At 32.7% G+C, this 26,914-nt stretch overlaps 2 protein-coding genes across 2 annotated transcripts; one reads left to right on the top strand and one right to left on the bottom strand.

The window, feature by feature from the left end:
• On the bottom strand, nt 1-9,737 carry LOC106113437 (cytochrome P450 CYP12A2-like). Its single transcript, XM_013306188.1, has 11 exons — nt 9,498-9,737; nt 9,211-9,329; nt 8,628-8,761; nt 7,920-8,038; nt 7,703-7,819; nt 6,908-7,186; nt 6,561-6,714; nt 6,211-6,423; nt 5,864-6,035; nt 5,456-5,642; nt 1-79 (listed from the first exon to the last, which is right to left on the bottom strand). The coding sequence occupies exons 1-10, from the start codon at nt 9,542-9,544 to the stop codon at nt 5,491-5,493; spliced, it is 1,506 nt and encodes a 501-aa protein (XP_013161642.1). The 5' UTR covers nt 9,545-9,737; the 3' UTR covers nt 1-79; nt 5,456-5,490.
• On the top strand, nt 1,769-5,300 carry LOC106113435 (cytochrome P450 CYP12A2-like). Its single transcript, XM_013306186.1, has 10 exons — nt 1,769-2,007; nt 2,216-2,346; nt 2,550-2,683; nt 2,759-2,880; nt 3,123-3,239; nt 3,608-3,886; nt 4,022-4,184; nt 4,337-4,549; nt 4,653-4,824; nt 5,065-5,300. Exons 1-10 carry the CDS (start codon nt 1,949-1,951, stop codon nt 5,214-5,216), a joined length of 1,542 nt encoding a protein of 513 aa, XP_013161640.1. The 5' UTR covers nt 1,769-1,948; the 3' UTR covers nt 5,217-5,300.
• Nucleotides 9,738-26,914: the final 17,177 nt, after the last annotated feature.

Below are 26,914 nucleotides of genomic sequence, written 5' to 3'. Positions count from 1 at the left end.
GTGGTCTAGAATTTTCAAATTAACAGGAGCGCAAAACTGAGTGCCAAAACAATGTTCAGTCATAATTTGCAAACCGCCGAAAGAGTCAACATCATTAAAAATAAAGTTGTTCATAGTCTTTACTATACTAGAATGGCTATTCTAACCTAAAGCTTTCTATAACACGACTGATAAGTATTTCCATTTCCAAATCAATTATTTTGTTAACAAAATTTTTATACTCTCTCCAGCAACATCTAATATTGAACTTTTTCTTACTGCATTGTTAGTGATTTTACCAAGAATGTATTTTTTTACCTTGCTCTATCTCTTCCTTGCTCTAAAACCGTAATGTGTATTAATTGTAACTTTATATCCAATTAAGTTTATGTCCATTTCTTTTTTAAATAAATAAGCAAATATAATTACTATGAACAAAAAATTTAATTGACACTTACCCCGAGCTCCGTATCCAAACTGCACAATGGCTGCAGGATGTGCGTTTCCATGGTACAGCAGATAGTTTTTGTCAACCAGCGCTCAAGAGTAAACTGATTAGGCTGAGGATAGATAGATAAATGAGGCCTTAGTGATTATGTGCTCGTGACAAAGCAATACGTCTGAAAGAGAAGAACAAACAGAAACAATTAAGTATACATTGTATTTCTGATCTGATGAACATTTTTTCCATTTTCTTCATTTTCTCCTGGTGTTTTAGCGTGACCGAACCGAAGTTACATCAAGTCACAATTTTTCTAATTATGGACTAAAACTATAGACAGTTGTAGTGAGTCTTAAATTTCGAACGCCACGGGTCATTCGCGCCGCCTCTTTTGTATACGCTCGTAAGTACGGTCGTCGACTATCTTTTGACAATAATTCTCCCGTGAAAAACTAATTTATTGTGCATACAAGGTTTTCGCCTTGGTGGATAAATTAGGTTTCCGACCAAATCTTTGGAGATAGTGTCCTATGAAATTGTACAAGAAAACTATGAAAGTGCTGCAGAAGCTGGAAGAGTGAGTCAAAATAATTTAAATCTTAGAACAAGTACATGTTTTTAATACATTTGGAGTCCTGCAGTTTCATTTTGTTGTACTAACATAAACATTTTGTAATTTAATTTTCAGTTAGAATAAATACTTTATCCAAGAAGCAATCAATAGATTTAAAACTGAAACAAAGTCTGATAACGAGAAAGGAATGTTATAGAAGTTACTTGAGATCGACGAACACATTGCACATTTAATGGCAAGTGGTTTGTTGTTTGCTGGAACTGATACGGTATGATGTATGATTTCATATCTTTAGGTTCAATTGGCTTGTGTACTTGATGAAATTCAGTTTCCAATGATTAACTGTATTACAAAGATGACAAAAAACCATAAATTAGGATTAATAATATTATGTGCACCCATCTATAGATACATACAAACATTCGTATTTAAAAGTTCTACATCTGTGCCAAATTTGTTCGACCTCAGTTAAGTCTTTTGAGAGATACGCAATAACAAACATCTTTCCGTCCATCCAAACATTCGCATTTATAATATTAGTATGAAGTATAATAAATAATATGATTTATCATTTGCTGTTAATTGGATGACGGTATCTATATCGCAATGTTTGTTTTTATTGTTGAGATTATTTCCATTGGTTATTGTCATCCTTATCAAGCTCTTCAAAAAAACAGAGATGGCAATATGTTTTTGTACAGGTGTTCCGGCAGTGAATACCAACTATTATTCAAATCTATTTCTGTGTGAGCGTTCACGGTTATATCAAGGTCGGATTCATTAAACATTCGTTACACTGGTTGTTGAAACATCGTATCTTTGACGCGGAATTATAACTATAAAAAAAAATAATAATCTGTGATTATATTTTGATTTGATCTCGTTTTTAAATTCTTTAATTGTTTTTACATATGTTTTAGTGTAGTTTTGATAGTAAAATCAGTACAATAACAATGCAAACATCGAAGTTAAGACCAGTTCTACAGGCTGTTAGTGTTTTTAATAATGCGAGGTAAGAATATTTTGTTAATACTTGCATAAAATATTTTCCTTTGTTTATGTTCTTATAAAAATGCTTACGATTTTCATATATTGCTCTTTTAATTTAGTAAAAGTTTTAAAATTAGTATTAGCATGAATGTTATATTAGTTTTCAATGGTCGATTAATGTAGGTTCATCTGTTTACATAAATGTATATCTAAATAAAAGTTATATTCAGGTACGTTACATCTGTGAACAATGTTATGCCCAATGTCACTGAATCGATACAACCACTGAAGTCATGGGACGAAATTCCTGGTCCCTCCAAGTTGCCAATCATATCGTCTTTACATCATTTCCTTCCTATGGGTAAGTTTATATGATAAATGTATTAATATTTGAATCAATGTAATATTTGCCATTATATAATTATCTGTATGGATTAGGAATTAATACTTTATTTGTGACGATATCTAAAACGTCATAGAACCATTTACAAATTAGAAAACTCTATAAAATTTTATTTCTTGAACACTTCCAACTGAATACTAATTTTATATCATCTAACTCAGGATCGTTTTATAAAATTGACGGATACGAATTATTGGATAAGTTGTATAAAACATATGGACCAATAACTAGACTTCCCGGACTTTTTGGATCACCAGATATAGTAATATTATATGACGCTGAAAGCATAGCTTATGTAAGTTATTGGAAAGATTAACTACTGTTTAATCAGTTAAAAACAATTATTTAACAATAATTTTCATATTTTTAGGTTTTACGCAGTGAAAATCTGACACCAAAGCGACCAGGATTTCAATCTTTGGAACATTACAGAAAGGAATATAAGAAAAAGTATGGCAAAGAAACTCACGAGATAACTGGCCTAGTTACAGAGTAATTATTTTTCTATTCCTTTTGGTTAAGAATAATATTCTCGAAATAAAATAATGTAATTCTCAAGATTTGATGACAAACCGTCCTGATGGCAGGTGGAACTAAATAAAAGCTTGTAAAAAAGGGATATATTACAATAAAGTCAGGTCAGAACCAGGTCCTTAAGAGTAGCAATCTGAAACAGGTGAAAGTGATTTAAAAGATTGACGAGGGATTAAATTATAATGTATATTCATTTATAGTCACGATGAAAAATGGAAGACGCTGCGATCAACAGTCAACCCAGTTTTGCTCCAACCTAAGACTGCAAAGCTGTACTCAAATATATTAGATGATGTAGCCAATGATATGATTAAAAGGTGAGTTAAAAATTACTTCCCAATTTCAACAGTCTAAGGAAAATTATAAGATTAACACAGTGATGTTAGAAAAAGGAAGAGAGAAGGACAAAGAGATCAATATGTTTTTATACGAACGTCAGATTAATTTTTGAGTCAGATTTGATCAATGAAGTTGTCAGCTTTTGTCACACGACAAAGCGTCGAAGACCACAATTGGTTGAGATTCAATATAATAGATTGGTACATTTTATCGCGCCGTAGCGTACTTGCAGTAGAAAAAATCATTAAAATCAGATGCTCTCTTCACATTTTAATAGGTCGTGTTGATTTTCAAATTATTTTTTAATAACAAAGTAATAGTAAAATAATAATATTAATTTTTACAGAATGAGATTAATACGCGATGAAAATAACATGTTGAAAGGTGATTTGGGTACCGAAATGAACTTGTGGGCTTTGGAGTCAATAGGTGTGGTGGCGCTCGGGGATCGTCTCAATTGCTTCGACCCCAATCTACCCGCAGACTCCCCCGTAAGGAAGCTCATTCAAATTGTACACGACTTTTTTGCTGTAGCAGATAAATTGGATTTCAAACCGAGTCTTTGGAGAATATTTCCAACCAAATCTTACAAGAGGGCTATGAAATTATACGAAGATCAAGAGAAGTGAGTCAAAGTGCATAATACTTAAGAAGCAAGCTTTTTAGCAAATTTTACGTAGATAACAAAGTTCCGTAATTGCACAGCCGTAACCATTTCGTGGTTGATTTTATATTTATTGTCATTTTCTTGATGTTTTAGTTTAAACAAATACTTTATCCAAAAAGCAACTGAGGTACTGAAAACTAAAAGAGTAGATAAGGAATCAGAGAACGAAAAAGGAATTTTAGAGAAGTTACTTGAAATAAACGAACATTATGCTTACCTGATGGCCAGTGATTTATTATTTGCCGGTGTGGATACGGTAAGATATCTGTTGACATTATCTTTCTTTTTGTTTCATTTTTTTATGCAAAGAGTTAAGTAAAACGCTAGTAGCCGAATCTTGAATATAATAAGATAAAAGGTATTTTTTACAAACATGGGTGATAAGTGTTTACCTCATATCTATTGCAGGCCGCCAATACGGTTATACCAACACTTTATTTATTAGCAAAAAACCCGGAAAAGCAAAATAAATTGAGAGAAGAGATATTGTCAGGTTCGGAAAAGAGGCCATACTTGAAGGCTTGTATAAAAGAAGCGATGAGGATTATGCCGGTAGTGTCTGGAAATTTGAGACAAACTTCAAAGGAATATAACATTCTTGGGTACCATATACCGAAACATGTAAGTAGGTAGTTTAGCTACAAAACTCGAGTAACTAAAAGTAAACTTTTGTCAACATAACCCAAACAATGCAATTTGCAATGTGCAAATTTAAATATTTCAGTCAATGTTGACATTTGCCAATCAACACGTTTCGATGATGGAATGCCACTATCCAAGACCGAACGAGTACATTCCTGAGCGGTGGATCGCAGATAAGGAAGATCCATTGTACCACGGGAACGCACACCCGTTTGCGTTTATGCCTTTCGGATTTGGAACTCGGAGCTGTATCGGTATGCTTAGCTCTTCAAATGTCACATTTCCTTTGTTATAACCTTTTTATAATGTAAGCCAAAAAAACCTTAAAATTAAAATTTTCATTACAATTTTTAAATTCAAAAGGGCAGAAACCACTGATGTTTTCAAAACATTCTGCCAAAGTTTCATCAAAATCAGCCCAGTGGTTTAAGAGCGAAAAAGGAAGGTTTTTTGCGTGTTGTTTGTCAATAAGTTTTTTCACAATCTGCATGCAGGTCGACGCATAGCGGAGTTGGAGATGGAAACTTTCGTCGCTCGAGTCGTCGAAAACTTCCAAATCGATTGGTTCGGTGAACCTTTGAAGCAGCATCAGAGCGCATTGAATTATGCCAAGGGGCCGTTTAACTTCACCTTTAAAGATGTCTAATATTCTAAAGATTTTTTCTGTCCTGTACTGACCAAGATTGAAAAAAGGTTAAGGGAATTAAAATATATTTTTTATTATACTTTACATATTCACATTTATTATTTACACTGCAGATTTGATAGAATATTGGACATCAATTATAAATATGAATTAAAAAACACATGTGGTCCAATATTTTAAAATTAGTAGGGGCTCAAAACTGAGTACCGAAATGTTCAGTCATATTTTGCAAACCGCCTAAAGAGTCAATGTCAATTTTTTCTTGAATAATAAATCAAACATCGTTAAAAATAAAGTTGTACGGCGCCATATTGTGATTGGAAACGCTTTGGTACACCGCCATTGGCTTTCCGCGCCATTCTAACCTGAAGTTTTCTATAACACGGCTGATAAGTATTTCCATTTCCATATCGGCTGCTTTTCGACCTGAAAGGAAATTTTATACTCTTACCAGCAACATCTAATATTAAACTAGGTTATCTTTTTCTTACTGCTTTATTATTTACCATTTACCATTAATTTACCAAGAACGTCTTTTTTTACCTTATCTACTCCAAAACCGTAATGTGTATGAATTCTAAGTTTATATACATTTTTTATAAGAGCAAATATAAATATTTTAAGCAAAAAAATTATTTGAGACTTACCTACGCAGCCCCGAGCTCCGTAACCAAAATGCACAGCGGCTGCAGGATGTGCGTTTCCATGGTACAGTGGATGGTTTTTGTCAACCAGCCAACGTTCAGGAATGAACTGATTTGGCTGAGGATACTGGTCCTCTCTAAGAGACATATGCTCGTGACAAAACAATACCATAGTCTGAAAGAGAAGGACAAACAGTGATAATTTTGTAAACATTGTATTTTTCCTTTTTTTCCTGGTCTTCTAACGTGTCGTAACCGATAAACTGTACTTCAATTTTAATAACCATTTTTTTAAATAGTTACATAAAGTCACAATTTTTCTTAATATGGAATAAAACTATTGTACATACGTCTTTAGGAATTTCGTAACCGAAGATATTATACTCAGTTGTAGTGAGTCTTAAATTTCCGAACGCCACAGGTCTCATTCGCGCCGCCTCTTTTATACATGCGCGTAAATACGGTCGTCTACTTTCTTTTGACATTAATTCTTCCCTTAATTTAGTTTGTTTATCAGGATTGTTCGCTAGCAAATATAACACGGATATCATTCCATTTGCTAACTGTAATAAAATTTTGTAGTAAGTATATATCATAAAATCTTAATATCTATAAAAATTTATAATTTGTCTTTAACTATTATATTATACAATTTTCCATTGAAACAAAATAGACATAAAAGTGAAAATAATGTACGTACGGTATCAACTCCTACAAAAAACATGTCATCAGCAAATGCTAAAGCTACATCCTCATTTATTTCCGCCAATTTTTCTAACACACCTTTTTTTTCTTCAGGCTTTGGGTTCTTTTTTAATTCTTCCATAGCCGTTCTTAGTAGTTTTACATTCAGCCTAAATAAAATAAAGAATAAATGTTTTTTTTCCGAATATTTACTTTGTATACGAAGAGCATAACTTTGCATTAGTTTACATTTCAGCTTATGTTTTTTTCATCAACAAGGGTGCAATGCTTTGCGATAGTATAAAACTCATGATTCTTATTATAATAATCTGTGGTCTGAGTTTACAATCGTTTTGTACTTACTTTTCAGCTTCCTCTAAGAACTTCATAGCTGTCCTGAATGTCTTGTTTGGATAGTATCTCCATAAGTTAGGCTGAAAATCTAGTTTATCTGATAGTGCGAAGAAATCTTGTACATTTCTAAGTAATATTGGCGTCAAAGAGCCTTCCCGTAAATTGGGATCGAAAGCATAAAATCGACGGCCGAGTGCTATTATTCCCGTAAATTCTAATACATATGACATAAATTCGTCAAGAAGATTATTTTCAATCATGTTGTTTTCATTTCGAATAGACTTCATCCTAAAAGATAAACAACTGTAGCTCAAAATAAATGTCTTCAAAATGTGTAGGCATATCTTAAGGCATAGCTAGGTTTTTTTTCAAGTATTTTATAGTTAGAGCGTCGGTGGCTCAGGGGTCAAGCACTTGACTTGCAATCTGCAGGTCCTGGGTCCGAATCCCGCCATGTACCAATGTGTTTTTATCCGACGTTCTTACGCTGAAGGAAAACATCGTGATGCAACCTGCAAATATCTGAGAAGAAATTCAAAGATATGTGTTAAGTCCACCAATCCGCACTCGGCCATCATGGTTGACTATGGCCTAATCACCCTTAACTTAGGGAAGGTTCCGAGCCCCTTGGTGGGGACGTATAGTGAGCTGATGATGACATGATGATTTTATAGTAAAATCCAGCATAAGCTTAAGCTAAATATTTTGTCAACTCTATCGCTTCAGTTTTCGGTAAGATCTATAATTTCATTTAGAATGTGTAATGTTGTGAGCTTCAGCAATAAATACTCTTTCTAATGATACCTTGCAACTGCTTCTTGGGCTATTTCGTCCAGTGGTTCAGCATATGGCTTTAATGATTTTGCTTGCATCATAACTGGATTGACTAGTGTTCTTATCTCTCTCCACTTTTCCTCGTGGCTGAGAATTACAATTAAATATGCACAAGTTAGATTTATAAAATGATACAGCAAAGTAATGAAACCCATTCGGTAAGGTTATATGCAAAGAAATAACTCACTCAAAAATAAGTCCGCTGTATGTTCTCTCTTCGCCCTTTTCCTTTTTAATTACATGTTTATAATGTTGTGCCGCAAAAAAACCTATTCGTATAGGCATTGTATTTTCTGATCGATATATCTAAAATTAACAATTCATAAGTAAAAAGTCTTATTTTAATTACAGTTACAACAAAATTAAAGCTGCGATTATTGATTGCAGACATTCACAATTGCAGATGCGTTGTCAAACTTTAATCGACTTGGGAACTCATAGAAAGTGGATATTCCCTGTGCCTATGCGTTTCCTTCGTCGTATTCTCCTTCCTATCCTTTTCTTATAAAAAAGACTGCGAAAAGAAAGGGGACTAAATAAGCGTTGAGGCACGCACACTCACTAGATAAAATAGCGCAATGTTTTCACTTCACGCCTGTCTTCTATATGGCAGTGGTATTTCACCTGTCGAGTTGGTCTGCTCGTGTGACGTGCGTAAAACGTACTCATTAACATTAGGCGATGTTACAGAAATCTTCCTTTCATCATTAGAAGGTACTACAGTAATTGAATAACATTTGATAAATTTTGCGACTTTGGCGATCTTTTGTGTCTGAGGCCAAAACCCACTTTGGGTCAATGCGCTAGCGAAGTAAGAAAGTATTTGATAAATTGACATGTTCTACCTAGACCACTAAGTAGCAACAAACACAAAACATATGTTATGTATTCTTACCTGTATCGCGACTTCTGGATCAAACAGTAAAATTGAGTCTTTTGCACCAAAATGTCCTTTCATTTTAACAACAGGTCCATATTTCTCGTATAGAAAGTTATGTAAATCAAAACCTCTAAGATTGTGAAGTAAACCTGCAATGTCATTTGTTTGTTATTTACTTTATATTTTGTCATTTAGTAACAGGGTTGGTGGTTGCTCCACGGAGATCATAAATTAAGACATTGCTGTCTCTAGGCTCGGTGAGGGGGAGGGGGAGGGTGGACTAGCAGGTACCGTTAATATGGTCTTATTTGAAGAAGTTGTTGTAACCATTTTACTGTTTCCATTTACAGCCCTCTTTTGACACACGTATGATAGTTATAAACGTTAAATTCCAACAATACTACTTTTTCCTGCTAAAATGGAAAAATTATTATACTTTAATAGTTTTTGTGAAAGGCGCTTGCAATCGATTAAGCATTTGTCTAATAATAAAGCGATCTTTAACCTTCTGCATTCGTAAAGCCTTGATAGAATTTAAGCGAGAAGTCGGCGTGGCTGCCGTGTAACCACGATATTATAACAAAAGAGCATACTTCACCTCCTGGTAGAAAATGGTACAACTGTCCAACGAACGGCAGTGCCCTCGGACCGGGTACATCTTTGAATGGTTTACTTGCTGGTGTTGTTATAACTAAATTAGTGTCAGTGGTTATGTGCCTTAAAATGAAATCAATTAAGTTGTTAAAGGTCATTTCTAGATATAACCACAAGAATGTTACATTATTGACAACCTTATACTTAAGAAAACAAAAATTATAATTGGGCAACAGACTCTGTGACTGCAAGGTATTCCTTTGATCTTGATTTACAAAACATTCTACTTACCTTAAGCATAAAAAACTCCTTTTTGTGGACTTAAGAGAATTAAACATTTTGAAATCAGGTGTCCAAGTGCTCCGTCCGAGAGTTCGCGATTAACTACGTTTTTAACGCACGACCCTTGATTTTTAAATTATAGTCTACGCGGTATATTTATACATATACGATGGATAAGTGAATTCGAAGCATTGTTACAGGATGTTGGAAAATAAATAACATCATTTGAAAGTGCCCCTTTAAAATCCGTATTGGAAATATATTTCTTACCCTACTTGAAAATTACCATAATTGTTGTTATTGACTACGCTTTATTTTCCTTCTTTTAAAATAAATTTATATTATGTAATTTTGTTACAGTATTAATGAAGAGGCGACCGTCTTAACAATAATAATAATCTTTGGAAACTGAAGCTTTTCGAGGATTTAAAAAAAGTATTAAACATTGAGAAATATTTTTTGGTAACTGATTAACTAAGGAAATTATTTTGTGCAGATTTTATGCAGTTTTTCACATTATGATAAAAACTCTAGCATTTTTAGTTTTAGTTTTGCGTAATAATGTGTAATAATAGTATGTTAACAACAGTCGAAAAATTACTGTTTCATGTCAGTCCAAGCTTCAACGGACTTGAGGATTTGGTTCCTGTGGCCGTTATATCTCAGAAACGGTGGAACTTATAAAAAAGATATGTATGGGTTTGTTATAGGGGGGAATTTTATAATATACAATTTGCTCTCAGGTAACTTTTTGAGCAAGAGCGTCGGTGGCTCAGTGGTCAAGCACTCGACTTGCAATCTGCAGGTCCTGGGTTCGAATCCCGCCATGTACCAATGTGTTTTTCGATTTTCGATTTACATATGTACATTTATCCGACGTTCTTACGGTGAAGGAAAACATTGTGATGCAACCTGCACATATCTGAGAATAAATTCAAAGATATGTGTGAAGTCAACCAACCCGCACTGGGCCAGCGTGGTTGACTATGGCCTAATCACCCTTAACTTAGGGTAGGCTCCGAGCTTCTCGGTAGGGACGTATAGTGAGCTGATAATGATGATAATGAACTTTTTGAGAAAACTTACCATTTTGCTGAAATATGTGAAAAACTCATTTTTATGACCTTTGACCTTAAAAAAACTTAAAAATCGCACCAGTGGCCGTGGTATGCAGTATGCCAAAAATTTTCAAATATATCGTAGAAACATCAACTATGAGGAAATAATGGACAGACAATCCTGCGATAGCTGAGTTATCGCCTATTTTAATGTCGTCTCCATACAAATTATCATTTCTAAGAGCGCCGTCAGCATCGATATTCAGTAAATTTAACGTTATAAGACATATTTTAAGTCATACAAAGCAGATTCAATGAAAAAAAATATCAGAAGAAAATGTCTCTGACAGCCCAGAAAATGCCCTGTGTTTGTAGGTCAGTTGCAACTATTGGTCTAACAACTGTTTATATACTTATTTACAAGTTGAGATGGTTAAGTTCGTGCCTAATAACATCTTTCGCGAGGTTTTGCTATAACTACGATTGCCTTTTCAAGTATTCCGCAATCTATGGCCCTCTATTAATTTGTTGCATATTTTTGAAACATCCTGTTTGTCTTACTCTATACAAAAAATAAAAGTAAATAGATAGAAGAAGTACAAAAAATATTTAACGAAAAAGGTACTAATGAAAAAAAAAACAATATTTTTCCCATTTCTATAATGAAATCACAATAAAGACACGAACCATCGTTTAAAGGGTGATTGATTTGTTTGCATTCTAACTAACCTCATTTGAATTTAAAAAAAAACACTAAGAAAAACACTTCCCTGTATGTGTGTTGTGCCGATTTAATATTATACTGCGGGGTTTGTGTGAAGAGATTAAAGAATTTCGCTAATTTCTTTTGTGTTGTGTTTACTATTTCAAGGAAAAGGTACTTAAGGATGAAAAAAATTAGGAAGTTAATTAGAATTAAAATTCAATATTACAAGATATGAAGATAATAATTATTTCAATACTAAGATAATATAAAGTTATACGGCGTTGCAGTTGGCCGCCTGTCGCGATCCGTCTCCCAGAAGGGCGAGAAGTGGACTGCGGAGGAACCTGTCGCCAAATAGAAGTTCGTGTTCTCTGCCTTCCCCTCTAGTTTACGGGCGTGAATTATATTGTTTGTTGTTGTTGTATAAAGTCTATAATAATCTAGTAATATATAAATCAGTCATGTAATAAAATATTGAAAACGATTTAACAAATAAAAACAACTAAAGGGAGCTTAAGCCAGCTTGCACTATGGGGAAAATGAGTAGGATCTTCTAATTTTAACAAAAATTTAAAACTATTCTTTATTGCCTAAGATAGAAAAACCACTTCTAAACATAGCCATTTATAATTCGCTGTCCCAGTGAACGGAGGACAAAGATAATTAATTTTAGCGTTAAAAGATATCATATGGAAAATTAGCAGCCTTAAGGAAGTAAGTCGTCTTAAGAAAAAGATAGTTTTGACAGAACACGAATAAGACACGAATTTTCAATGTGTCGATTTGTTTGACATTTTTTCTATGTTTACATGACTTGCGTATTTTTACATATATTCAATTCATGCCGTCCATTTCTGTCAAAAAAACTATTCGTTATTGATACATTGTTGTCCGTTTTTTTGAATGAAATGATGAGACGACGATTTTACTAAAATTATAAATGAGAATGTTTGGATGGATGGATGTTACTAGGTATTTCCGGAACGGCCTTATAGATCTGGATGAAATTTGATATATATATAAAACATTGTGTGGAAACACGGAGACTACCTATGATAGCGGATCTACGTATAGTTCCCTCGGAATACATTTGTTTTTACATATTTGCTATGTACTTTGCAACAATTCAACATATCTTATTGAAATTTAATACAGGTAGGTATAGTATGCTGTATGTTTATTGAACACAATGTTCAACATATAACCAATTTTGACGTGCTATGATTTTTGAATGAATATATGAAAATCTGTGGACGCCCTCTGCTCCACTACGGGGACATAGGACTTTAAGTCAAGTCAAGTAAGTCATATGAAAATCTATTGGAATAAATACAAATCCCAAATGGAATATTTTTGGAATCTGATTGAATCTCAGTAACTCTTCGATATTCCCTTTAGTGCTTAGAAAGACAACCTGGTGGTGAGTAATCTCCGTTACACGGAATAGAAGATTTCTGTTGTAAAATGATTTTATCTTATAATAAATATCATAAGTCTTCATATAAAAATTAAAAACAGACTATCTATTTATCTAGAAATTACTTTAAGACATGATATTAAAAATGGTACGAAGAGAGCCCCATATCTTTACTGTGCCAAAATGTCTACAGATCTAGGGTACATATTACTAAGATACTATAAATCCATTCTCTTTATTGTATTTATAGCGCCATCTGTTATAATATTATGAAAACAATAAGACATTAAAATTATATTTTTTTAAATTACATTTTTCAAATCATAACAAAGTAGAAATCTTCCCGAATCCTTCTAAATCACCGTTTTTTGCTAATTAAATTTACATCGAAGGTGGTTGGTTCGTAAATCTTATCATGTTTATACGAGAAGCCAATTTATACCGACTGTAAGCCAGAAGGGTTTTTGCTAACGAACTTCGTTTAACTAAGGCGTGAGATGAAGGTAGTGTAGAGATCGTAAAACCCAACGATGTAAACATTATCACGTTAATGTTGTACAAGCCGTCATTGAGATGGGTCGGCGAAAGGCGCGTATGTTATAATGTGATTCGGGTTACCCCGCTCACATTAATCTTGATGCAAATGTTAGATATAAGAATTTCTTATTCATAGTGTCATGTTATTTTAATCTGATTTCGCATTTCATTAATTAGCTATTTGAATGCATGAAAATCAAACGTTTTCATTGCGTAAGGTCGTTAGTATGTAAGTTGATCTTTCGAATATCTCAGAATATAGGACTAGATGGTAAATTAAAAGATAAAATCATTGCTTTTTACGCAGAAAAAATGAATAGAAAAAAAGAGGACATATAACATTAGACTTGGTAGATTTTGATTAGAAAATTTCATTATAAATATTTGAAAAATCCTTAATTTTATGAAAATTAATAATTTTTTCAGCACTACAATAGCTTAATATGACTTAGATTTTAACACTATCAAAGTATTATTTTTGATACAATATTTATATATAAATTTGCAATGTGAATAACAAAGAATATCAGAAATGCGCAACAAGAGAAAGCTTTTAAGAATACTTCATGAAATAATAATTACAAAAGTAGCGCTGAATAAAAGCCTACCAACATTAAAGTATTTTTGTAACTAATGGCGTAGCTTTTAAGAAGACATTGTCTTGTCTCTACTGAAGTACCTGAGACGTTGAGAGTTTATTAACAAGTAAATGTAATTTTAGTAGAAATATTTACAATGATAATGTCAATAATTTTTATTGGCAGTGCAAAATGAATTTTCGTAGTTTTCTCATAATCTTCACAAACAGGATAAACTCACGATTTTCCTACGTAACGTAATGTATTTTACGAAAAATACATTATTAAGTTAGTACTGAAGTATTTGTAAAGAGCTTCTTCTTTCGTACTTGCTCGGAATTGATCAAAAAGTCTGAAGAGCTGCGCGTACTTCAAATGAAATCACGTTGCAGACTTGTTTGCCTTTCAAATTGGATAGAAAGGTTCTATTTTAAATTCGAATATGAATAAATATAAATACTATTATATTTTAAAAGTGCACAAGTTCGCTATGATCTATATAACTGTTTTTTTTACCTACATAATCTGACTAACAATAGAGACAATTTTTAGATTGCAAATTGCAAAATTGCCTGCATATATCTACGAAGAAATTCAAAAGATATGTGTGAAGATAACCAACCCTCCCTGGGCCAGTGTGGTTGACTATGGCCTTGTCACCCATTACATGGGGCAGCCTCCAAGCCCCACAGTGTGAAGAGTTTTAACAGTGGTAGAGCCCGCTTTAACATCTTTGTACGAATTGGCCCGGCTCGCCCGGTGAAATACCACGACCACACAGAAGACAGGCGTGAAGTGGAAGCAATTCCGCGTTCCGTCTGATGAGTGTGCGTCCCGGAGGCCCAATTTAGTCCTCTTACCCTTCCCACCCTTTTTCTTATAAGGAAAGGAAGGGATGTGGAGGATGTATTGAAAGGGAAAATATTTTCTTTCTGTGCATCCTCTCCTCCGTCGATCAAAGGTAGGCAACGCATATGCAATTGCTTATGTCTATGGCCAACGGTCACCTCGCTATTTCAGCGATTTCAGGTGGCCGCTCACTCGTTTGCCACCTTATGATATAACAAAAAAAATGTATAGTGAGCTCATGATGAAATTGCAATCTGTACTTGCCAACATCCATATTCTAAATATTATACTAGTCGAGTTTCTCAATTTATAGGATGTTCCGTAAATCGCGTCAGTGCGAGATTAGTTTGCGTGTCTGATGAAGTAAATTTTAATTAAACCACAACGTCCTGAGGCGAGGCGTAAGCACACCCTATACCTACATTTCAGCAAGCGTAACGTGTTAATAGTCTACACGTCTCTTTATTAAGACTGTGAGTTGAACATCAACCCTCTATAACCCTAAATAAACTATGCAGTTGAATGTCAGTGGGCTCGTAAACTACATAGAATGGCTATAGTCTGAAGTAAAATTACTATCGTAAACTTGAACTCTCGGGAGGTATCCAGAGGTGGTTTCAAGGGGTATTTCACCACCCACATAATAAACATTTTAAACAAGAATTTTTCCAAATATGTAATCAGAATAATGTGTAACGTAGTTATCCTTAATTGCAAACTAAACCGTAAATATTTTCAACAATAGACTAAATAACAGTATGAAAGTAAAACAAACAAAGAAGTGTTGTTTTTATGCATGAAAGTTGCAACATGTTTATGCATGACCATGCAAATCTGTGCGAGCTCCATGATAATGTATACGGCAGAAAAGTCAATTTGCTTTAATAAATGTCAATTTGCTTTGTTTCGAGATTTAAATAGGATTTCTATCAATTGAACTTGGGAAATACTTTTTTTTAAAAGAAGTAGTTTCATTACCGTCCTTCATTTAACTTTATAATTTATTTAATTGCACTTTTGGGTATTATTTTCTAAAACAATCAATTGTTTTTTAATAAAAAAAAGAAATAATTTTTGCCTTACGCTTAGATTTAGTTTTCTTTTATACACATAAGAAAACAAACATAGTGTTTACTATAATACGTGTTTAGAAAAAGAAATGCATCAGTCTTCGTCTAGCCCGCCTCATTAATCAGACTCGAACATCCCAAGGGCTTTTTCATAGTTTTTTTTTTCATAGCAATGCATGGGCGATAAAAGGGCCGAACTATGTTGACTGAACAGAAATTGTAATACTTTAGAATAGGAGTGATTTTTGATTGGAAACCGAAATAGTGGTAGTTTTTCAACCGACTTTTATCATACTGGTACGCAATTGTTTTTAAGCCAGCGAAAGATTGTAAAATATGGAGAAAAAAATATGTTTTGACCGTTTGTAGTTCGTATCTTAGTAATATTATAAATGCGAATGTTTCCATGGATGGATGGATGGATGGATGTTTGTTCGATTGTATCTAAAAACTGAATGGATCTTGCTAAAATTAGGCATACGTATAGAATGTATGCCTAATTTTAGCAAGATCCATTCAAATCGTGTAGGCTACTACTTATTTTTTTTTTAATTTGGCGCAGACGGAGTCGCGGGCAACAGCTAATACTTCATATTTTAAAAGCCAGCCGTAGGCTCGCATTACCGCCGATGTACACATTACAATGAACAAAACAGGTAATAAACAAAATTACTTCCGTGTATTTAAAATGAATGTAGATATTTATGTTAACAAGAAATAGACGTTGGCTATTTCTTGTTACCTTAAATAATTGCGTTGCTTTATTTTTACCAAATAATTAAACTAAATTTTGTAATAATGAAGTTAATCTTAATTATTCAAACTTTCGTGACACATTATTAAAACTGATATAAAAACGGCTAAACACTCACGTATATTCGGCCCCCGATGGGCTATATGTTATATATATATACGTTTAGCCGTTTTTATATTAGAAGTTAATCTTACTAAATTAAACAATTAAATATAGTGATTTAATTAAAACGTTATTTTTATTTTAGTTTATTAGTTAGTATATTTAATTTTCTGTAATCGTAATCAATAATTCGCTGAAATTCCCTTATCCTTCATTCTGAAATAAAGTTGGTTTTCACATTTCCATTGCGAACGAAGTGCTTTCCAGCTTCGAGACAAAACAAATATTGCTCCACTGCCAACTTACAAATAAGGGAATTGCGTTGTATTGATTTACGACCAACAAAAATACCTCCGATCTCTAGCTGGATGATTTATGCCCCGAAGTTATTTGAAAAACCAATCTGCAATAAATCAAGTTCAAAAACACTTTTATTGAAAATTATATGAATGCTCGGTATCAAAGTTCACAAATAAGTTTAGTGCTTTTCAATTTTAAACACCATAGAAATGATAACTTAACTTGAATCTCGGTTTGTTATTAAATGCAATAAACACGAATAAAACATGAGGATTAAAAGATACTTCTTACCTACACATATTTGAACTAGATGTGCCCGCGATTTCGTCCTCGTGAAATACTGTCTTTGAGCTGCGTTCGGTACTGGACAGTACTTGAACATAGCAACATTACTTTATTTTTCTATAATAATTTCTGAAATAAATGTAGCCTAAGTTTCTCCTTATAACATAAGCGACCTGCCAATAAAAATGAACAGACAGACAGACAAACTTACTTTCGTATTTACAATATTTGTAAGGAAGTAAAGATAAGGATTGGTAAACCATGGCCGTAGTACCATACCATACCATACCATACCATAACCATAACCCAAGTACTAAAAAGGTCTATATTGTAACAAGAGTTAGTTAGTCAAAAACTTAAGTATACGCGAGGATTTATCATCATCATCATTAACTCACTGTAGGTCCCCACCGAGGGGCTCGGAGCCTACCCTAATTAAGGGTGATTAGGCCATAGTCAACCACGCTGGCCAAGTGGTGGTTGGTTGACTTCACACATATCTTTGAATTTCTTCTCAGACATGTGCAGGTTGCATCACGATGTTTTCCTTCACCGTAAGAACGTCGGATAAATGTATATATGTAAATCAGTAAATCGAAAAACACATTGGTACATGACGGGATTTGAACCCTGGACCTGCAGATTGCTAGTCAAGTGCTTGACTCCTGAGCTACACCGACGCTCATTATTTATAGTTTTAGTTAAAGTTTTATAACTACGAAAACTCGAAGGACAATCTTTAATTTATGAATTCTTTCTAGGTATGTACTTGAATTTGATTTAAATATTAATGCGATATTACGAGTACCATATTCATGCGTAGACTAAATGAGGAAATTATTGCTAATGGAGTTCAAATCCTGGAGGATTATAGTCTTGTTTATTATGCATATATTTGATAGATAGCTTTAGTTTTCAATTAATTAATCATGTCCTATGTCAAACATAGTTTTTAATTCTTAACAGACTGTCCTTTAAACGCTATTTAAAACACTAACGAATTAAAAAATCAAACCTGTCCAGACAATTTGTTTTAGTATCAACTTGTGTCGCATGGGTATAGCCTGTTACGGATAAAATCGTCTCATAGCAAGAATATTTTTTGGGGATGTACATGTAAATGTCGACCATAGTCAGGTGACAGTGACAGGCGACCGTCCTCATTACGAGTAAAAACAGCTGATGTGGGCGTACATTTAGGATTAATGTACCAACATTTATACTGAAATAGCACGTTGTGTCGCGTAGCGCACTTGTTTTTTAAGTGACAATTTTCATGGAAAACATGCAACATGCTAAATTCGGTCACCGATACAAATACCAAAGAAAATAGCGTTAGTAAATAATAGTATTATACGTAATTTACGTGTAGAATTGGGTTTTTAAAGCACATTACATATTCTAATACGCTCATGTAAACTTTTGGGTAAGCTTAATCGTACAATTTAGTTCACAGTACAATAGCAAATAACAAAGCCGTACTTAATTCGTACGATAGAGTTGGACTATTTGTATGGCAACAAAGAATTTCTATAAATAGCATTTATGTGAGTATACAAAGCAATATCAAATTAGGCACATTATCTTATGAATATTCTCTCATCAAATTGAACCTTTTTATTCTTTATTACACTGAGTCTACGTACAATTATGGGAACATTAAATAAAACTTGTATCGTGTGTTTGATAAATATATTGGAGATAAAAAAAAATGTGTTTTCTCATTTTGGCTTATTTTATTTTATATATCATCATCAGCTCACTATACGTCCCCACTGAGGGGTTCGGAGCCTGCCTTAAGTTAGAGGTGACTAGGCCATAGTCAACCACGCTGGCCCAAACGGGATTGGTTGACTTCACACATATCTTTGAATTTCTTTTCAGATATGTGCAGGTTGCATCACAATGTTTTCCTTCACCGTAAGAACGTTGGCTAGATGTACATATGTAAATCGAAAAACGCATTGGTCTATGGCGGGATACGAACCCAGGGCCTGCAGATTGCAATTCAAGTGCTTGATCCTAAGCCACCGACGCTTACTTAATATACATAATTTGTGTTTCAATATGTTAACATGTCGTTTGTATACATGACGTGTTATCAATGATATAATTAGTTATGCAAATGCTCTTTATATTAATATTGCCAAAGCCACTCTGCAGATCTGTCAGTTAAAATAAGCAACATAAGTGCTGTATTGTTCAGGTAGCAATATTTTCAATAACAAATGCAACATAATTGTTTTAGGTTTTATTTTATACATCAAAAGGCGGCAAAAGAGCGAACGGTGACTTGAATTCGCCGAAATAGCGAAATGAAAACTGCCAATATATATCCGCAATTGCGGATGCGCTGCCTGCTTTCAATCAAACAAGAAGGAGACGCTCAGATGTTATTTTCCCTTCCTAAACATCGCATCCTTTCCTTATAAGTAAAGGGTACCAAAATTAGGCCTCTGGTACACACACTCATCAGAGAAAAAGTTGCTGAGTTGCGGAGTTGCTTCTACAGTGGACGAGTAGATTAGTTATTAGAATTTTAAATTTATTTTTTTACTCAAAAACAACTAACACGGATTGTGTTGGTAAGTAGATTTGGATTCTAACCTTGAGATTGAAAAAGTCGGTTTGATTTTTTCTGGTACTATCGATTGTCTTTTGATAAAAAGCAGGCACGATTGTTACAGTTCATGACCGGACGCGTATTGTGTGTCGCGTATTCACAAAGTCCCGTATTGTCCAATTAGCGACATTGCGTTTTCACTGCGTTGCATTTATATTCAATTGTACAACGACAAATGTAATTTCAAAAATGTGCACATACTTTTTCAGACAAGCATTTATATAAAATACTAGCTGTCGCCCGCGACTCCTTCCGTGCGGGATTAAAAAAAGATGTTGGCCGATTCTCAGACTCACAAAATTTCATAAGAATAGGTCAAGCCGTTTCGGAGGAGTATGGGAACGAAAATTGTGACACGTGAATTTTATATATAAGATATAATTGTTTCATAACTAGTCTCTTGTAACTTTATAACTTATACTATAAATAGTTAATTATTTTTTTCTTACGTTTTAAATAACCTAATAACAATTTACGACAATATTTTATAAAATATCAGATCCCACTGCGGAATCTAAACCCGAGTACTATAAATTTCAACAAACCGTTTTTTTTCTTTATCAGTGTAATACCTTTAAGGTAAGCGAGTGCTTACTTTCACAATGAATAAAGCTGAAAGATAGATCGCATTGTTCACAAAAAAAACAATTCCGTCTTTATTGAAAACCTTGTGTACTCATTTTTATCGATATATTTATCAAGAAAAGTGTATAATAAAAAGTTTGACCTAAACATATTTAAATTAATACAGGGACGTTTAATTCAATAAAGGAGCAGTTAAGTGTAGATTTAGTAAGAAAATTTCACACTAAGAAACAACCATTTAATATGACTTATCATTAGTTAATAATTAGTAGTTAATCTAATAAACCACGGAGCATGTTTGACTTAACGTATAACTCTGGTACCAATTTTTTCGAGTTACTATGTAATAACTTCGCTTATTTTAATGTTGAAAATATACATGATATAAATATATAAAGAGTTGTTTCGCTATGTATTTTATTTTAAACAGTTGGGCTTTATTCTTTAGGGACACCACCCTTATGTCGGTTTCGAACATTAGGGTCCGGTAATATCGACCGCGTCGCGTCACATTCTGTTATCCCTCAACCGTACATTATGTTAAAAAATGATACACTGAAAACATTAAGAAAATGTTCTAAATTCAGTTTGTTGGAATAATGATACATTGTTTGTTGCACAGGACTATTACTATTTGAGGTATATTTAGCAAAAAAAATACGAAATTCTTTTTTTTTCTAAATAAAGTAAAGATAATTTCAACGGTGACTATGTTAGTTAGAAATAGTTACTATTGTCATTATATATTATTTCTTACGAATATTATAAATGCGAATGTTTAGATGGATGGATGTTTGTTGGAAGGTATCTCCAGAACGGTTTTACGGACCTAGATGAAATTTGTCATAGATATAGAACATGATCTGGAAGACCACAAAGGCTAATTATTTTTTTAAAGCAAAATCACTTTTATTCACTACTATAATTAAGTTTCTCACACCGTATAGTGGAAATATTATCCAGTAAAGTTCACGTAGTTGGACCTTTAGATAACTGAGCGAGTTTCACAGTTGATAATATTCTCAGGACAAGTTTGGTGTCGTAAACAAGCTCCTGCGGTCGTATTAAAGTTTGTCACCTCTGTCTGTACTAGACGGTGAACGTGACGTCGTAAACAGTTTTATTGAGGTTACGTATAGGGAATTTAGAAATGACTGTAAAATAAACACGTTTTCTAATTAATAGTGGGTTTCCCAGCCCAAATTCCGCTTTTATATAAGGGTTTTGACATGTTATGATAGAAATAGTTTAATACATAGTAACCGTGAGTTTTTGAGACCAAACTCCCGTTTAAAACATATTTTTACCTCTAATTTTTTCTAGATAATGACAGGGATGATATGTTTTCTACAGAGATTTTGACCTCAGAAATCTAAGGTAAGAGTTATGTTTTACCGTTTGAATTAAAAATATTTTATAGATGACACGCAGAAAGAACACAATCGTAATCATAAAACTGTGAATATTTTCATGAAGTGGCAAACATAACAATAAAAATGTTTATTGGCTTTATCTTAAAAAAATAAGAAAGAACGTCGCCTTAATATAACGATAAGGGAGGTTTACGATAGTGAACTTTTATTATCATAGCTTGCAAAATGTTTATGACGTATTAATAAAAATATATACTCATAAATGCAAACTATGATGTGTAATATTAGCGTAGTTTATTTTAAACTAGTTGTCGCCCACGACTCTGTCCGCGCAGAATTAAAAAACTAATTAATAAACTAAAGCTTAGGTGTTCTTCCACGCTATGTTCCAGAGATACCTTGTAACAAACATCCATGCATCCAAACCACTCATTTATAATATAAGTAAGATATTTACAGTAAAAAAATGTTAGGTGGAAGAAAGAAATTGAGACTTTATTAATTTACCTCACCGAGTCAAAATTACATTTTTAAGAATTAATTTTTTTACTAACAATGAAACGGTTTTTTTTCCTGGAAAGTACATATTTTGACATCGTACGTATGATACGAGAGTATTTTTAAAAAAGTAAACGAAAATTGAAGTGTTTTTAATATGCAGATGCATTAGTATGATTAATCCCAGGTAGGCTTTTTATATTTATAAACTTTATGTTAATAAATGACATATTTTAAAATAATGTAAGAAACAGAAAAATTACTGAGGTTACTCCTCCTTCACCTAATTTTCTAAATATATTAAAAAAATATTTTAAATAATAAATAAATATTAAAGGCTGGCAACACATATGTAGTTAGTTTAGTGTTTTTAATTAGGTTTGTTGTTATTTTACGCATTCAAATTACTAAACGATTATTTTACACATGAAAAAAAATCTAAATTTATTTTACTCATTAAATGTAAAGCTGTGATTGTAGTTAGTTTTAAGAGAACACAGAAGACGTTTACGATGCTGCGCCTTACTTAAGCGAAGTCTATTAACTTCCTCTTAGTACTAATTGCCGGCGTTAATACTGTAAATAAGAAATACGGGGCCAATTTGCCATACAAGTTAACTCCTTTTTTCATGTGTAATGTAAAAGCTATTAAAATTATATTTTCAATTGATTTTATTACCAATTCATTGTGAGATTCAATGAAAACTTTTTAATTACATCTTAATGTTTCATTGAAGGAATAAATTTTAATTTGTCATGTGATATGCAAAGATATTTTCAAAACTAAATACTTCCTTACTTCATAAAGCAAAATACGTAAGAAACGGGCGATTTATAATCTAAGTATACGTCGTAAAATATGCAGAATTTCAAATTATTAAAATGTTAGCGATACATTATTTTAACATTTTAATAAAGTCGATAGCATATTTCTATAAATAAATATGTGCAGCCAATATCCGTGAAATATGTATGTCATATTAATGGCCGTGGAGAGTCGTCGACGAGCATTCCGGAACAATATCCGATGGAATGCGATATTAAAGTTCTCCACTATAAATACTGAAGAGAATGTCAATATTATATTTATTTTTATCTTCTTTTTTCAATTTTTTCAAAAAATTTAATTAATGGTTAGACCCTTAGTAGCATTAAGTAAATGGCCGCTGTAACAGTAACATTCAAGTGTATAATAAGTTACATCGGTAGAGCAACATTTAGCTGTTAAGTTATCCTTGCTCTTGAATTAAGCAATTCACTTAAAAAGATCCTTGAAACAATCGAAGTACTTTTACGTGGAAAGGAAAACGATTTAGCGAATACATAATGTAATTTACATTTCACTTAAGGATATTATATTTCCGGTTCGGCAGTTAGCTAAGCTTTATTCTTTCTTTACAACTTGAAATAAAGATTAAAAATATAATAATAAATATATGCGAACTAAAAAAACTCCAAAAAAAATCATGTCTAGTGAAATCTGATTCCCCTAGAGCGTAGAGCGACACACAGACCTCAATATTTGCATTTTACTAACAGAGAAATGGAACATTTAAAAATATTAGTTGAAGGGGAAATCATATTCTGTGAATATTGATGCTAACATGTTCTCTCTCTACTCGATACAAAACTTTCACTTACATCTCAGCACCAGAGTTCACTGTTCTGTCTCAAAATCAAACATTTGTCAAAGTGTACTGGCCGATGCAATGGTTCCAGTTGTGCGTTTGATAGTCTTTGGTATACGTTGTCAAAGCTACTCGCAAGAGCAAACAAAGTCAGATTGAACTTCGAAATACCAATTTCTCTAATCATAGCTTGTTCTTCGTTTACAATAAGAAAATGCTTCGTATTGAAGAAACTGTATGACATTATGACGGAGTGAAAGAAAAATATATATGTGTAGTAAAGTAAAGTAGTAAAATATTACGTAAAAAATAATCAGAGTTAGTGACGGCTTGAATACTCCAATTTCTGACATATCATCGTATTTCGTATGCATTCATAAAAGGGGAAGCATTTAGTTGTAATAAATCTTTATAGGAACTTAAAATATTTTTAAATTAAGAATATTATCGAATTTTTAAAATCGAATTAAGAACAATTATAGAAGCTGATCTGAATTGATGTTCTTCAATCTTATAGCATTATATTCCTAGTGAATGAGCAAATAAAATGCTAAATAAAAAATGTAATAAAGAAAAATGATTCAGAGTTGGAAAGCTAGGAATGTATTGCAGGTTACACTCTGAGTGCATGTAATCGCTTTTCCTCAAGAACATCTCGTTTAAATGTGCAGCACGTGGGTACATAAACTGGAATAGATCGAGAGAGCTTTATTCCACGTAATCAAGTTGAAAGCTTCACATTCAAGGTTCCACGAAATAGACAACTGAAAATCGAATAATCTAAAACAGCTTTTTAATTTCACATACCAGAATATTAAATTTAAAATCACAATTTGAGTATTTTTAATTCTTAAAACTCTATCTATCTATCTTATTCTTAAAACATCACATTTTACAGTTAAGGATAAGGAAACAATATTACTGGTTTATTTTCGTAAATCAGGTTTTTCATGCAAAAATTTGTAAACCAAACTGTAGAGTCTGATGAGAATCATATGGATAAATATAGTTTTTATCCACAAACATTCGATGAACTGAAATTGAATAGGGCTCAAGTCGTCTGAGATTTGAAGCACTGTGCTTTCAAAATTATAAATTACGTGTAAACAATAAGCACTGGTAAAAAAGCTGAAATAAAATAAAAAAGAAAATACGACTTAGAGAAGTTTTGAAATGAATTTTAAACAAGTTTCTGCGAACCGTATTTTACCGAATTTTTAAAATGAAAGCAATTTAACTTCTATAATGATTCAGCTTCTATCAAAGTCTCATTAATTGAGGTTCTATGCTTCCCATTTTATATAAATATTTAAGCGGCATATTAAAATGGTTGTGAAATATAACCAAATTTTTGGTTATTTTCATACCAAAATTAAAGATTGTTTTTGCGTAATATGACATAATCTGTGTTGGCATTAGCAGTGATAGTCGAAACATTTATTTACGGCAAAGTTTTATTTTGACCACATTGCTAAAATATTTTTAAAGTAACTAATTATTATTGATTCTGATTGACTGCAGGTATAATAAATTTCGAAGATCGCTTCTGTTGGAATACATTGCAATGGAATTTTACAGCATTTAGTTTTCTTGCCCATGCTGGCAGTTTGCCCGACAACACTTCTTCCGAGTATACACATAATTGGATGATCCAACGGTTTGTATGCTGACTTTGTTTTAAATCTATTTTAGCCTACAAAACATATGAAAAATATTCTTAATTGTGAAAAGTAAGAGTTAAAATAATTACACAAAAAATCTTCTCGGTTATGAAAACTAATTTGGTGTAGTTGTAAATGAAAACTAAGTTGTATAAAACAGAATCATTGTAACATCTGAGGTAAAGTATAAAAGTTCTCAAAACTTTTGGTGTACCCGAGCCAAATGATACGAATTTACATAATTTGAAAACCTGAAATGAAATTGGAAACTACGATAACGATTTAGAATTAAGGTCATGAAAATCATCGAACTGTCGCTTTTTTCGTATAATTGTGTAGAAAGCTCTATGTTGAGGGGTGCCCAAAACTTCGATTTATGGTCGGCGTCTTTTGTTTTTGTTGGTATTATTCACAATTATTGGATAGCGGTAATCATATTTTTTTATTTTTAATTCGATTTAATAATTGTATTTCGAATTTGTTGATATTTAGCGGGTGATTCAACTGTCACAATAATTGTCTTGAAACATATCGTTATCTCTGGGTTTTTTTCTAGAGAGTGAAAGGGATGTCAATATGTTTCGAACTGCTTCAGCAGTGGAAACCTTCATTGCAAGTTATCAATCTCATTGTTCACGTTTATGACGTCACGTTCTAAATGAATCTGTAATGTAGGTGAGAAACTTTAATGAGACCACATCAACTTGTTTACGAGTTAAATAACATTGTAACGAATTTACATACTTTGTTGTACCATGTTAAATTATATTCCGGACCGAAAATAAAGCAAGCAACTTTATTTCAAATAGCTGTTGCCTGCGACTTAGTCCGCGCGAAATTAAAAATAAACTTATTTAGTAGAGTATGTGTTCTTCCAGACTCTCTTCTATATCTGTGCAAAATTTCATCGAGATTGGTTAAACCGTTCCGGAGATACCTTTAAACAAACATCCATTCATATAAACATTCGCAATTGTAATACTACTAAGATAATAAAAAATATCGTCTCATCTTTTTATTTGTCGATATTGTGACCGACTTTAAAAAGAAAAACACATTTCTATTTAAAAAAAGTAATATAAATAAGTAAAATATGTTTCAACACACTTAGAATAATATTATTAACGTTTAGTAACTGAAAACGGTTTCTGTAGTTCGCAATTCTGAGTATTCACGTAATCGTGTTTTCATGGTAAATTCCCGTATGAATGTGGGACACGTGTGTACTAAACTGAAATAGATAGACTCCTTTCATTCCTGTCATCAAGCTGAAGCCTTCTACATTAGGCAAATGAGACATTTCTACATGAATTATACAAAATCATTTACATTCGGTTGAAGCGTCCAATCAGGATTTAATTGTAGCTTTACAATTCGGAATTTCTTGATTTTCCAAACTTTA

This window comes from Papilio xuthus, unplaced genomic scaffold (genome assembly GCF_000836235.2).
Source record: "Papilio xuthus unplaced genomic scaffold, Pxut_1.1 DF828258.1, whole genome shotgun sequence".
NCBI lineage: Eukaryota > Metazoa > Arthropoda > Insecta > Lepidoptera > Papilionidae > Papilio > Papilio xuthus.
The sequence above is the reverse complement of the archived record's forward strand: the minus strand, read 5'-3'. Positions and strand labels throughout refer to the sequence as shown.